This window comes from Danio aesculapii, chromosome 15 (genome assembly GCF_903798145.1).
Source record: "Danio aesculapii chromosome 15, fDanAes4.1, whole genome shotgun sequence".
Lineage (NCBI taxonomy): Eukaryota > Metazoa > Chordata > Actinopteri > Cypriniformes > Danionidae > Danio > Danio aesculapii.
In genome coordinates, this window is record NC_079449.1 from 47480802 (window position 1) to 47494392 (window position 13591).

At 38.3% G+C, this 13591-nt stretch overlaps 2 protein-coding genes across 2 annotated transcripts; both read right to left on the bottom strand.

The window, feature by feature from the left end:
• Positions 1–4542: 4542 nt before the first annotated feature.
• On the bottom strand, positions 4543–5651 carry or62c3 (odorant receptor, family 62, subfamily C, member 3). The gene is made up of 2 exons (XM_056474179.1): positions 5634–5651; positions 4543–5484 (listed from the first exon to the last, which is right to left on the bottom strand). The coding sequence occupies exons 1-2, from the start codon at positions 5649–5651 to the stop codon at positions 4543–4545; spliced, it is 960 nt and encodes a 319-aa protein (XP_056330154.1).
• Positions 5652–11721: 6070 nt separating this feature from the next.
• Positions 11722–12766, bottom strand: or62c1 (odorant receptor, family 62, subfamily C, member 1). The gene is made up of 2 exons (XM_056474205.1): positions 12749–12766; positions 11722–12669 (listed from the first exon to the last, which is right to left on the bottom strand). The coding sequence occupies exons 1-2, from the start codon at positions 12764–12766 to the stop codon at positions 11722–11724; spliced, it is 966 nt and encodes a 321-aa protein (XP_056330180.1).
• Positions 12767–13591: the final 825 nt, after the last annotated feature.

Genomic DNA, 13591 nt, shown 5'->3' on the forward strand with positions numbered 1-13591 from the left:
TCACACTCCAACTGTTTTAGACCCACTGCAAGTTTATTTCCTCTGATGAACACAAAATGGGATATTTTGAAATGTGTTGGTATCCAAACAGTTGATAGTCACAATTGATTTCAATAATTTGGAGGGGGGAAATCAACACAATCTCACGGGAATTCGTAACTTTTTGATTTAGTGGCTAATTCGTATGATCTAATTCGTACAATTTAGTACGATTTGCTCATCCGCCAATGACGTTTGGGTTTAGGGGTGGGGTTAGGTGCCACGCCTCCTTTTTAAAATCGTACAATTTCATACGACTGAACTCTAAACGACTGAATTAGCCACTAAACTGTCAAAACGTAAAATACTTACGTTTTCTCGTGAGATCAGGCAGAGGAAATAGTATAGAAGTCAATGTGATCATCAACTAGAAGTGGGAGTCGGTGGTGACCAATCATTGGGGTGGTGAATAAGCAGGTTAAGAAATAAATATATCACAAATTGTAAAAATACACAGATCTACCAGCCCGATCTCACGAGAAAACATAAGTATTTTACGTTTTGTCAGTTTAGAATCAGAATCAGAAAGAGCTTTATTGCCAGGTATGTTCACACATACGAGGAGTTTGTTTTGGTGACAGAGCTTCTACAGTGCAACAGGATTACAGAGACAGGACAAAAAACAGATCATAAATATATTTAAAAAAAAAATACAAGTAAGTAGTGAGTGCAAATATTGACAAGTGTATGTACGTGTTTATTACTATATACAACGTTATATGTGCAGCTGTTATGTGCAAATTGGCATGTAAAGTGTGTTGTTAAATAAGTGTATATGTGTATAAAAGTGTATAGCAAGTAGTGATGTTGGTTCCACAATTATTATCATCAAGTGTTCATGAGATGGATTGCCTGAGGGAAGAAACTGTTTCTGTGTCGGGCTGTTCTGGTGCGCAGTGCTCTGTAGCGTCGACCAGAAGGTAACAGTTCAAAGAGGCAGTGTGCTGGGTGTGAGGGGTCCAGAGTGATTTTGGCAGCCCTTCTGCTCGCTCTGGATAAGTACAGTTCTTGGGGAGTAGGAAGGGTTGTACCAGTGATTCGCTCAGCAGTCCGAACTATTCGACGTAGTCTTTGGAGGTCGTATTTAGTAGCTGAGCTAAACCAGACAGTTATTGATGTGCAGATGACTGATTCAATGATGGAGGTGTAGAACTGTTTCAGCAGCTCCTTTGGGAGGTTGAACTTCCTCAGCTGATGAAGAAAGTACAGCCTCTGTTGAGCTTTTTTGACAATGGAGTCAATGTGAGTGTCCCACTTCACGTCCTGAGAGATGGTGGTGCCCTGGAACCTGAATGACTCGTACGAGTTCAGTTGTACGAAAATATACGATTAAAGCTGAAAACTTGTAACCATTGAACTCACTGTAACGAATACACCAGCTTACTGTTTTTCTAATAATACAACATATTGATGTAAACTGAATGCATTCTGTGGTCATATGACACAGCTAAAGCTACAAGATGCTGCTTTAAAGGGTCATGAAACCCCTTATTTAGTTTCTCAAAAATGCTACATGATGGGCGTGGCTGTTGCTGCAAGAAGAAGGGAGGAGTGGGTGTGGCCAGCAAAGCAGGGGATAAAGAGGAGACGAACAACTGTCTCCCTCAGTTTTTGAATGAACAACAAAAATTAGACACAAAATGTGAGGAGATGCATGATTTTATATCTCACAACTAAAAATGCAAAGAAATAAACAGTAAGTAATTTAACGCCTTGTTACATATACAATAATATTCATAATTTCGGTCATGCTTTATTTTGATGGCCCGTTTTGCAATGTAATTTAAGTTACACTGCATCTACATGCCAACTAGTTCTCATTAGATTATAAGTAGACTGTTAGGTTGGGTTAGGGTTAGCAGCAGTATCATAAACACAATTTGTTCTGTCGTTATAAAGATAATTATGTTCGTATAAACACTATATGTAAATGAGGAGGACTTCTCCAGAGGAGAGCAGTAAAATAATTAGCCTAAAAAGCATAACGGCTAATGCTAATACTGCCTCTAAAGCCTTACAGGTTTTCCAATGGTGGGGCTATCAGAGTGTGACTTGTTTTCGCCCTGCTTTTGTCCAATCGTCAGTCTTCCTTCATTTTGTTAGCGACATTCATCTTCTGATGATCCAATCAGTTCCCAAAGGGCGAAATCATGCTCTGCCCTACATTTTTTTTCTCTCATTTTAGGACAGTTTCAATCAGATGTACATCACAATATAGGGAAGGACAAACGTAACTTCCTTTTCATGGTGACTTTAAGTTCAAAATTACATTCACCTGTGTTTGATTTACAGTGACTAATGTAGGGAGCCTTAAAAAGGACCACCTGAGGATACAGAGAAGAGAGTTTAACCGAAAATTTGTGGCTGTGACCAAGAAATGAAAGACTTTATCTTGGTCTTCTGGATTTATGAAGAGTGATGCACTTTAAAGTGACCTATTTGGAACTGTGAAGTCTCTGTAAAGCCAAATCTGACTCATCACCCTTACCTAATCTTACCTTAGAACTCTTGAAACCTGTTTAAACCATTTGATCCAACATATGTGACTGTTCAGCAAACAAGTACTGACAAACCAGTTAGTTTTTTCCTCCAACACTGCATCATTCAAACATACATAGTTGTTCAGGATACATAGCCTGAACAGTTGGCCAGACAATCACAGGGCTGCCAAACAAACGTATCACATACAATCTAGAATGAATATAAAATACCATATAAAATAAAACCCAGAATGAAAAGGTTCCTAATAGGTTTTAAGTATGTCATGACCAGGGCCTATATGACTGTAACCACACATAATTTATACAAGAAATGACTTAGCCAAACAAAGTTTATTTGTTGGGTGTAATGTGTTTCACAGTGACGCATTACTGTATTCTAATTACATTTTTGAGGAAGGAATTACATATTAAATTTGTGTAATTTGATTAATTACTAAAGTCAATTTAATTACATTACTTGCGTTACAAATAGTTTTAGGAAGAAAATAAATGCTTGTTTTAAATCAGCTGCAACATCAGTTAATGAGCATGCGGTTTTAAATAGCTGGAGAACGTGAGCTGAAATGGTTGCTAACTAAAATGGCTGCTTATTCAAGTGGAAATACAGACATTACCTGGATTTCATTGAGCTTAAAAACAAAAATATTGCTGTGAAATTCAGTCTGTCCAGTCTCTAATAAAACTTTCGACTGTTTTTGACTCGGCATGCACTTGAGCAGAAAGCATTCTGGCTAAATTGGATTTTTGTGCAGTATCAGGAAGGTATCTTCTGAATGTGAAGACAAGCATAGCTGCTTATCGGCGATATTATCATATATCGCGTCTTTTGCGTGTGTGCGCATATTGGGAGCGCATATTGCGCACGCCGGCATTTTCCAGGCGCACCAAGTTCAAAAATGTGGGTCATGAGGCAAGAACTGACTGATCAGCTTCATACTTTGTATTGAATATGCATGTGTTGGTAAACTAATTACCTCAGACAAACACAGAACCAAACACTGCAGTGCTTTTTCATACTATGGATGTCAATAGTTACAGGTATCCAGTTTTCTTGTAAATATCTTCTTTAGTGTTAGGGACAAGTGAAACAGGTTTGGAACAAGTGAATGATGAGAGTTTTGGGTGAACTCTTAAAGTCTTTGAATATGTCAGGCTGCTGTGTTAAACCCATTGTAATGTTTTTCAGTGAATATTTAATTACTGAAAGAGCTGCAGTTCGGTTTGCATTTTTACATGTATATTTTAAATGTTTTAAAAGTAACTTCAAAGTAAAAGTAATTAGTAATCTGATTTCCTTTTACATGAAGTAGTCAGTAATGTAATTAGATTACAATTTTCCAGTAGTAGTCAATAATTTGTGATCTGTTACTTTTTTTTTACCCAACACTGTTTATTACATTGTACTACATGAATTTCATTACTAACAATAAACTAAAATAAAATTTCATTGGTGACTGTGGTTAATAATATTCTGAAATGGGAATGGGCTGGACATTAGGAAATAGGAAATGTACTGTAACATTACCAGCATCTAAGTAAGATTATTTGTTGCATGGCAAAACAGTTTAAAATGCATAAAAATTAGTATTTACATTTTAATTTCTCAAAATATTATAGAATATTCTTAATAAATAAATTATTAACAAATATTTCTGATTATTGCACACAACTGATTATAAAACATAATTATAAAATTATGAAACTCTAAATAATTGAGTGAGTGAGCCATATGCTCACCCCCCCCCCCCCACATATGAATTTAATATTATTATTAAGCTACTATTGAAAATATATTGATTTAAAATGACTGTAAAAATATTTATAACATAATTATTGAGAACATTTTTCATTAAAGCAGTTATTAAAATCAGCTTGTTCAGAGATAGTACTGGATAACTGTTTTATTTATTTATTTATTTATTTATTTATTTATTTATTTATTTATTTATTTATTTATTTATTTATTTCCATGTGGTCCAAGCAAAAGAATGATGAGAGTCTTTTATATTCCTACTTTATTTTTAAGAAACAGTTTAATAACTTGCTTGCGGACTATTGTTAAATTCAACCCATAAATAAGGGGATTTAAAATGGGTGGTATGAGTAGGAATTCAAGCGCCATGAAATTGCGCACACTATGTGGTACATTCTTTGACCCATAACGACTGTACAACACATCAAACAACAAAGCAACAGTAACATTGACCAGCGAAAGCAGATGCGGCACACACGTTTGCATGAATTTATGCCTACCCTCTGTTGACTTCATACACTTTCTGATCAACTGAAAATACGAGCAATATATCAATACACCATGTCCAAAGTATACCAGAATCACAGTGAGGCCAAACACATTATTTACCGTGTTAGAGAAACATGAAAGTTTTGCCACAGCCCAAATCTCACAGTATAACTTTTCAATAGTGGAGCCACATAAAATGAGTCTAGATAATAATACAATTAGCAAAGACATGCACAATAAGGGAGCCAACCAACAGAAAAGGATCCATTCAACAACCCTTTGACTGGTCATTATTGAATGATACTCCAGTGGTCTACATATTGCCACATACCTATCATAAGCCATCACTGTTAGTGTTGAAACGTCACACAAGGCATACGAGTAAATAACAAATATCTGTATCATACATCCAGCATAAGAAATCACATGATCATGAGCTAATAAGTCAAATAAGAATTTAGGGTAGAAGCCAGCAGTGCCAAAAAGTGCATTAACACACAAATTGCATATAAACACATACATTGGCTCGTGAAGCTTCTTATGGGAGATTATAGCGATAATTACAGTGACATTACAAAACACCATTAGTGGATAAAACAGTACAGTTAAAGAAAACAACACATATCTGTTCTCCATTGTGTCATCCAGACCGGAGAGTGTAAATACTGAGACACTGGATCCATTCTCCAGCGGTTGCTGTGTCTGGAATAATACAGTTATTATTAATAAGCAAGTATGTAGGATAAAAAATACAATGTGTTTGCAAATTAGCTGCATTGTATTGGTGGAAATTAAATAACAGATCTTCTAACTATGCCACGTGTTTTGTTTGAGGACACTTCAAATCTTACCAAGTTTTCCACTGGCATGTTTCGTGTAGTGCTTTGGGATTGTTTGGGTGGCTTTGCTATATATGGACACCGGTCTCATGCTAATTGCCTTGACCACAAACATTAAAACATTTTAACAAGCTCTCTAAAGGCTACTTTCTACTTCACTGCTCGTCATCTGTCCCAACAGGTAATAAAATGTGAATGTAAAGTTGCCAATCATGTTCCTGCCAGTGTCTAGTCCAACTTTACATAAATATGAACCCATTTTATTTATTTATTTCTTATTTTATGTAAGTGGACAGTTGCTTCAAAAATGCACAAATCAGTTTGCTTAAAAGTAAATTAAAAATAAAATAAAACATCTCCGCAACATGAGCGACGCAGTGGCGCAGTAGGTGGTGCTGTCGCCTCACAGCAAGAAGGTCGCTGGTTTCCCCCACAGTCCAAAGACGTAGGTGAATCAGGTAGGCTAAATTGTGTGTGGATGTTTCCCGGGGATGGATTGTGGCTGGAAGGGCTTCCGCTGCGTATAACATGTGCTGGATAAGTTAGTGGTTCATTCCGCTGTGGCGACCCTGGATAAACAAAGGGACTAAGCTGAAAAGAAAATGAACGAATGGATCTCTGCAACATACGCACATTCCACCAACCACCAGAGGGAGACATCTTCAGAGTACTAACTCAGAAGTAATTAACCTAGCTTCTTATTGTCACTTCCTGCTTGTAGCACAGGTAAGCCATGTGATGGTACAAGCTAACTGCAAAGTATTGCCAGTTCCTTTTAGCCTGCTAAGTGTATTAATACTCTGTGGGGTCCGTGTCTATTTACCCTTGTGCCTGTTTTGTCTACATTTTAGACTGTCTGCCAGTGTTTCCAACTTTTGCCTGTGTCCTGACTAATGATCTTCTGCTTGCTGTACAAAACATAAATTTTAGTCTCTGGCTTAATCTTGTTAATGTATTCAATACCTCTTCCAGTGTGGGCCAGTAACAGGCAGTTACAGGCTTTATAGTTCTCCTCACAACCCCATAAAGAACCATCTTTATACATTGCTCTATAACAACATGATTGCAGTAGTTGCTTCAAAATGTATGTAAGCTCAATGGATTTATCCTACATGCTCTGTCATAACATTGGAAATGTTTAAATGTTCTGTGGTCACAGCAACAACATCAGAGAATTTAGTTAGTGGCCTAACCAAAAGGGGTCTGTGTTTGCCTTCATTCATTTTCTTTTCGGCTTAACCCCTTTTATTAATCTGGGGTGAACTGCCGACTTATCCGGCATATGTCTTACGCAGCGGATGCCCTTCCAGATGTAACCCATCACTGGGAAACATCCATACACACTCACATATACTACAGACAATTTAGCTTCCCCAATTCACCTGTACCACATATCTTTGGACTTGTTGGGGAAAACGGAGCACCCGGAGGAGACCCACAGAAACACAGGGAGAACATGCAAACTCCACACAGAAATGCCAACTGACCCAGCCGAGATTCGAACCAGCGACCTTCTTGCTGTGATGAAATTGTGCTACCCACTGCACCACCGTGATGCTGCATTAAAGTCAGATGTTATACAGCAGATGTCAGTTAAAAACAACTAATCTTTGTTTATTTGTTTGATGCACAATAAGGTTCTTCACTTTAATAGGCAGCAATTTGTTTCTTCACTAAACTGGTTAACACTCTTAAAGCATCCCTTGTCACAGCTCCACCACCATCGACTGTGGCATCTGCATCCGTGACTCTCATATTGTTAAGGCTATGGAGTGTGGTTTTCTCATACAAGTCTGTTTATTGAAATACAACCCTCCCATGTTCTAAAGTGCTCTAAGGTGGCTTTCCTCATCTCCTTGCTAACCAGAAAAGCTTTGTTATGAGCTTGATCCATAGGCAATGCCAATAATACAATTATCAACAACTACTGTATACTCATTGAACAAGTTTTCGACACAGCCATAGTAGTGGCTCCTCCACAGTGGATCATCTCTTAGAGTACAGCATGCAGTTCCATACCCTGGCAGCGTCTAGAGCAGGGGTCACCAAACTTGTTCCTGGAGGGCCGGTGTCCTGCAGATTTTAGCTCCAACCCTAATCAAACACACCTGAACAAGCTAATCAAGGTCTTACTATGTATACCTAAAACACCAAGGCAGCTGTGTTGAGGTAAGTTGGAGCTAAACCCTGCAGGGACACCGGCCCTCCTGGACCAAGATTGGTGACCCCTGGTCTAGAGGGTGGAATGAGTCAGAACCACTGTGTGCCTTTTGGCAAGTACCAAAGACAGAGATCAGAGTTGCAATGGCCATTTATCGTAAGCCTAGGGACATTTCTCTGCCTGACAGGTACCTAAACCACTCAGCAGTTAGCCTTTCCTGCTGCCTGCTTACCTGTACCAGAATATATGAAGTCGACTCTATGAGACTGTCCAAGACTGAACTCACCACCTGGGCAGCTGAAGTTTACTGCAGTAACTCAGGGTGTCTTATAAATATTTGCCCGACTAAACCCATGATGCATGTGAAGTCCATGTCAGTACTGAAATCATGACATGATTTCTCAATTACATCTCACAAGAGTGTTTGAATCAACTCTCGTGAATCCCAAATATTCTCACAACTATGAACTCAGGGAACAATTCAAGGTAAACAACTTGGCTCAGGATATTTTGGTACTGGAAATAGATGACTCCATGACCCTGGGATGCCAGTGTCTTATTCAACACTTAACTGAATTCAGATAGAACCCATGTGACATCATTGGCTAGAGTGAATGCTGTAAGTATCATCGTCTTCATGCCTTACCCAGTCCTTTATCTATGTCTATTCAAGCTGCTGTTGCTTCAGCCCTCTGTAGAGGTAAAAAAAATCCTGAGCTCAAGATGATTTAAGCAAGCAGGCAGCCACCCGCTTACCACCTCACTGGCCATGAGACTGTACCATTGATCTTCTGCCTGGAGATAAAGAAAAACATATGGACCCTGGTCCCCGCAAATTCTGAGGACTTTGCACATCTTCTCTAAGCTGGACCTGCAGAACATGTACAAACTAGTTACACCCAAAGAGGAGACTCCCAGAAACTGGCCAAACATCACCATCTCATCATGCAGGTCACCACTACCTGAAGCTAAAGAACTGCACGTTCCACCAACCCGCTGTACAGTTATTGGGATATTTCAAATAATATTTTATTATTTTTAAATCAAGAGATGAAGCTTCAAAAAGATTCCATATGAGCTTAGTGATTTGAGTAAGGATGTAACAATTCACCTGACCCACAGTTCAACACGAGGCAGGACTTAAACTCAGGTCGCAGTGAACACTGGAGTGCATGTGTCGGTGCACCTTCCACCACGCCATTGGCTCCAACTAAGCTGAGGCCTTACACATTTACAATGTCCCCTGCTCCAGGCGACTGGCATAAAATACTAATTATGAAATATAATATGCAAATTAATAAAATATACATAAGCTAAATTGAAAAAGAGAGGGTAAAAAGGTACAATTGGGGATGCATCGTGTGATCTCCCTAGCGTTAGCACTCATCAGAGCAAGCAGAGCTGCCAATCCTCCGGTCAGCATGGTTTGGCCTATTGATAGCTTTTTGCGTATAGACTGCTGTGACGGTAGTGTTTTCCTGTGCTGCATCATACTCGTTGTTCTGTTAGTAAGTAAACTTCTTTTTGCAGTATTTGCACACAGTTTGTGTTTGCTTGGTGCACATCACCGCTGTCATTTTAGTCTGCCGCTACACCTCTTGCTCGCCTCTCATGTATAGGTAAAGCAAGATTGTGCCTGTAAACAGCGCCCCCTCTGTTCAAAACATGTATCGCTATTCATTCAACATTTGTACCGGTTTGAATCATCACATAATTTAATCGATTTTCAACCAACTCACGGTGAATCCTTATTTTTCCCTAGTTTTGAGTCAACAATTCAAACTAACTTCACAACTGCGCTAATAATCTAGCTTTTTTCTTTTAGCTGTTTCTTTTTGATGGATCTTGCTTTATAAATGTTTTTAAAATCTTTGGATTGTTGCCTTCAAATTACACCGACTCTCGCGAGAAGTCAATTACAATGTTGTTATGTGTTAGTGCATGTGTTTGGCTGTTTGTTACTCACTCTTGAACTCGTTATAGCTTGAGTTTGTTAAAACTGCTGTAGGCCTATGTACATTTTTGACTCTTCTAAACCTTAAAAATACCAATGTGTTTGCAAATATTTAAGAAACATGCTAAATTGACATTAATGTTTATCTGTAAAGCAATGAGTCAGTTATTTTCCTTTAAAAATGTGCGTTCAGTATGCAAACAATACAACCCTGCTGAAAAGTCCAGCTTAAACCAGCCTAGGCTATTTGGCTGGTTTTAGCTGGTTGACCAGACTGGTTTTAGAGGGGTTTTGGCCATTTCCAGGCTGGTGTCCAGCCATTTCCAGCCTGGTCTTAGCTGGTCAGGCTGGAAAATGACCAGCTAAATGGTTTAAACCAGATTTAAGCTGGACATAGTTGGTTTTGGCTGGGCTCCCAGCCTGGATAGGCTGGTCAAGCTGGTTTTAGCTGGTCATCTCCCAGCCTGACCAGCTAGGACCAGGCTGGAAATGGCCAAAACCCCTCTAAAACCAGGCTGGTCGACCAGCTAAAACCAGCCAACCAGCCTAGGCTGGTTTAAGCTGTTTTTTTCAGTAGGGAAATATTGTAAATGTTTACATAAGCTTATTAGCTAACAGAATAAAGCCCAAGACTCTCATTGAGTACATTTACATAGACATCAATCATCCGATTTAATGTGATTAAGACAATACACTGATTAAGAGTTAACCATGTAAACAGTGATTTTTAATAAATGTAATTCGATTAAGGTCATAATCGAACTAAACAGAAATGGAATTAAGACATGCCGAGTATGCCGATTTTAGTCGCATTATTGAAGTGCAGTACAGACATGTAAACACCTTAATCGAACTATTACCGTCGTGAAGGACTTTCACCGCATTTTGGACAGGATAGTCCACACACACAGGGCTGTTTAACATTATTCTGTGCACCTGCAGATGCAGCTAAGGACCACAGACACACACATTGTGAAATGCAGAGGTTTTTTCTCATACGGCGAGCGGTATCAAACTCCATTAAAACAACACTCTTCCAGCAGTTCCTCGCATCCAATATCTCGTTCGTAACAGGGGGGCATGCATGAAATGCTCCTTAATGAAAGTGCCAAACTGCAGTAAAGTCGACAAATAAAAAATGAAACACCTGAAATTATATAAAACTCTGGAGAAAATGTGGATAGCCTGGTGACGCGATGACGTTAATCGAATTATGTGCTATAACATGTAAAACGGGATCATGAAGGGAAGATTCAAAAAGCAACTCATGTTAACACCTTAATCACATTATTGACTTAATTAGATTAAGGCAAATAATTTGATTACTGATGTCCATGTAAACGTAGTCACTGTCTATTGAGCTCATTCCTATTGTTGTCATCAATATGGCAACCTGCTTGTGTGTTAAGTCTGGAGAGGGGTTGGATGAAAAAACATACCAATATTTTGAATTTGTACTACAATACCTAGTTCTGCCTCGATGTATCAATCTTACATACAGTACCTACATACAGTTTTAAAAACACACATAGCTGTGAAAATGTTTTTCAATAGCATTTTATTAAAACATGAAATACACCAGAGCGCTGGTGCATTTGACATAAACAAATTAAGTGAATTTATGATTTAGGTCCATCTACTTTATTTGCATGCCTTAAAGGGATAGTTCAGCCAAAAATAAAACATTTGCTATCATTTACTCACCCTTAAAGTGTTCCAAAACAGTCTTTTGTCCTGTTTAACACACACACACACAAAGATATTTTGTTGAAGGTTGGAATCCTGTAACAGTAGACATGCATAGTAGGAAAAACAAATACTATGAACGTCAAAGGTTACAGGTTTACAACATTATTCTTGTTTTTTTTGTGTGTGTGTGTGTGTGTGTGTGTGTGTGTGTGTGTGTGTGTGTGTGTGTGTGTGTGTGTGTGTGTGTTCAACTTTTAAAAGTAAAAAAGGCATATAACTTGTAGATCCTAAAATATTCAGTCAGATATTGCCACATGTTTTTTGAAATAGAGTCTTATAACTTGTTGGCGTACAGCTGTCAGATTTAGTCCATAAATCAGAGGGTTTAAAATGGGTGGAATGACTAGGAATTCAAGCGCCATGAAATTACGCACGCTTTGTGGCAGATTCCTTGAACCATAACGACTGTACAACACATCAAACAACAACGCAGCAGTAACATTGATCAGCGAAAGCAGATGCGGCACACATGTTTGTATAAATTTATGTCTGACTTCCATTGACTTCATACACTTTTTAATCAGGTGAATGTATGAGCAAAATATCAATACTGCATGTCCAAAATATGTAAGAATAACAATGTACCCGAACACGTTATTTACAGTTGTGGAAAAACATGAAAGTTTAGCCACTGCCCAAATCTCACAGTATAACTTTTCAATAGTGGAGGCACATAAAGCGAGCCTAGCTATTAACACAATGAGTACAGACATGCAAACAAATGGAGCCAGCCAACAGAAAAGGATGCACTTAAGAATCATACGGCTTGTCATTATTGAATGATACTCCAGTGGTCTACATATTGCCACATACCTGTCATAAGACATCACCGTTAGTGTTGAAAAGTCACACAATGCAGACGAATAAATGACAAATATCTGAATTAGACAGCCAACATAAGAAATCACATGATCATGAGCTAATAAATCATACAAGAATTTAGGATAGAAGCCAGCAGTGCCAAAAATCCCATTTACACACAGATTACATATAAACATGTACATTGGCTCATGAAGCTTCCTATTTGACATTATAGTGAACATTACTGCGACATTACAGAACACCATCAGAGGATAAAAGAGGCAAGTGAAAGAAAACAACACATATCTGTTCTCCATTGTTTCATTCAGACCGGAGAGTTTAAATACTGAAACGCTGGATTCATTCTCCAGCGGTTGCTGCATCTGGAATTATATGTCATTTGTAAAATGTTGTTGTTATCGTGAATACGCTTTTTCAGAGCCAACACACTTGAAATCTTACCATGTTCTCTGATTGCATGTTTCCTGTTGTGTTTGAGAAGCTTCAACTTGGATTGCTATATATGGACACTGGTCTCATGATAATTGCCTTGACCACACATATTAAAAACAGTGTTAACAAGCTCTCTAAAAGCTCTTACTCTTAAGATAAAATAAAATGTCAGTCTTTACCTATCTAAGGATGCAAAAAGGAATTTTAAAGTTCCCAAACATATTTCTGCCACCAGTTTTCCCACCACATATGAAGCTTGTAATTAATCTTTTGTTTCAGTTATTGCATTGAGAGCTGCCACGTTTCACAAATTCACTTACTATGCAGTGCATAAATCGGTTACGAGTAGCAATTAGGGCATACTGCAGACAGTATGTTAATAGCAATGCTATTAATCTCACTCAATTACTCTGACATATGTTTTACCTGCAGATTCGAAACCATTAGTGTTGGGAAACACCCACACACTTCCATTCAAACACTATGTCCACACAGGTACTTTTATAAACAGTTCTAAAATAAAAAAGCTCTGTTTACATGAAAATGCACCGTGATGCATGTTAAGGGCACGCTGAACCAACAGGCGGAGATAGTGACACTTTTATGCAGAGTTCACGCTAAACGGAATTATTTATTATTTATTTAATATATATTTCGTGAGTCATAAAAGCTATTTCAAATGTGAGATCAGAGGCAGGTTACTGTTCCACGATTGAACAATGCAGAATACGTGATATGTTTGCAGCAAATGTGCAAACTTTCGCTTGTTCATATCTTCCACATTTGCTGTTCACCGAGCTGTTTAGAGCTTGGGTCATCAGAAAGGAAAAAACTGCACGCACGATGACATGA